This window comes from Morus notabilis, unplaced genomic scaffold, assembly GCF_000414095.1.
Source record: "Morus notabilis unplaced genomic scaffold, ASM41409v2 Scaffold1855, whole genome shotgun sequence".
Classification (NCBI taxonomy): domain Eukaryota; kingdom Viridiplantae; phylum Streptophyta; class Magnoliopsida; order Rosales; family Moraceae; genus Morus; species Morus notabilis.
In genome coordinates this window covers 41430-43185 of record NW_010365510.1, presented here as the reverse complement: position 1 = coordinate 43185, position 1756 = coordinate 41430, and the positions used below count along the sequence as shown (strand labels likewise).

Sequence of the window (1756 nt, the reverse complement as noted above, 5' to 3'; positions counted from 1 at the left end):
AATAAGAAAACATCATCGTATGAAAAAATAAAATAAAATAAAAAATATCTAAACGTGTTCACCAAACTTTAAAAGAAAACTAAGGCCTTATCAAAGAGCTACAGTGTTGTAAAAAGTGTTTTCCTTGAACTGTAACTACAACCAATTCAACTTCATTTACTGCAAAATACACAGATGAACTTTATACTTCCAGAAGTTATCAAATGAAGAGGCAACATATATACCTGTTATTATCAAATGAAGAGGCAACATATATACCTGTCATTATCAAATGAAGAGGCAACATATATACCTGTTATCTCTCAGGCAATTGTCAATCGTTGAAGGCTGCTTAAAGAGCTCTTCTGCTTGTACAAATTCAACATTCCAAAGTACAGCTGGATCCTTTGGTATGCAAGCTTGCACGCTATAAACCCTATACCTGTCATTATCAAATGAAGAGGCAACATATATACCTGTTATCTCTCAGGCAATTGTCAATCGTTGAAGGCTGCTTAAAGAGCTCTTCTGCTTGTACAAATTCAACATTCCAAAGTACAGCTGGATCCTTTGGTATGCAAGCTTGCACGCTATAAACCTGAACTGAGCAGCTGCCATCAAATTCTTGTTTTGCTTCTGCATAAAATTCAGGAGAAAAGAGTCCAACACTATTCCTCTTTCCAAATGATAGAGAACAATGAAAGACTGCCACGTACACCACATAAATGCACACACACACACATGATAATCAAAATTTTCAAAATTCAATAACGATGTTTCCTGAAAAGGTAAACTACTTAGTTGCTTAAGAAGTTAAAAAGGGATACATTTGGGGCCATATAATCAAGGAAGTGAAAGAAACCCATCTGATTCTCCTTAACAAGATCATTGAAGGATAGGTCAACACAACATTTCAGAGAAGAAAATACATGAAGTTAAAAATGAATCATCACGTGGCTTCATTAATCTACTCTCTCTAATGCACATAAATCGGAAACGATATTACCATAAACCTGTACCAGGTAAAATATTACAGCAATAATACCTTCAAGTTTTGTCCCTGTAACGAGTCTTATATGATAGCTTGGAGAGTCACCCTTCAACCAGCCAGACAACGCATACACCACTTCAAATCCATTTCCATGCTTTTCAACAAATTCTTGGAGCAGCCTACAGAAGAAGAAATCATATTTATATTGTATATATTGATTAACATGGAGTTGAAAGATGCTTTTGCGAGTTTAAATAACAAAACTTACCTCTTTGCAGAATTTGATGACAGCAAGTAATTGCGACTCAGCCATTTGTAAGAAACCTGACCAAGTAGAGAAGTTGCTAAAACATATGCAGTTCCAAATGATTCTTTCATTTTGGGATGTAAAGGGGTAAGCGTTGAGGACAGAGTACTCTATATCCAAAGCCAGAAGTTGAATACAAAACAAAGACCAGTATTCATTTTTTTTCCCTTTCTTTTTACTCACTAAAGTACAAGAATGACTAACTGGATGTATCCAAGGTAGAACATCTCAGCAGATCGAGATATCATTGAAATGGTTGTACTTTTGTTCAAATACAGCTTTATCGCAAACAAAATGTAAACTTGATATATATATATATATATATGTATGTATGTATGTATGTATGTATCTGTGTGTGTGTGTCTAGTTAAGAAGCTCAAATATAGACGTTGTGCCGAGCATACAGCTCAGTAACCGGTAACGTCATGCATTCTTCAACTTGATATTTGTCAAAAAAAAAAAAAAAAAAAAAACCTTCT

At 34.6% G+C, this 1756-nt stretch overlaps 1 protein-coding gene across 1 annotated transcript in view; it reads right to left on the bottom strand.

Moving 5' to 3' along the window:
- Positions 1–152: 152 nt before the first annotated feature.
- Positions 153–1756, bottom strand: part of LOC21386201 — a 2723-nt gene continuing 1119 nt past the window's right edge. Inside the window, exons 2-6 of the mRNA XM_024172370.1 lie at positions 1239–1294; positions 1025–1149; positions 578–615; positions 293–414; positions 153–159 (exon numbers count right to left, since the gene is read on the bottom strand). Coding sequence (XP_024028138.1) covers positions 153–159; positions 293–414; positions 578–615; positions 1025–1149; positions 1239–1294 — 348 coding nt within the window. The remainder of the gene's footprint in view (positions 160–292; positions 415–577; positions 616–1024; positions 1150–1238; positions 1295–1756) is intronic.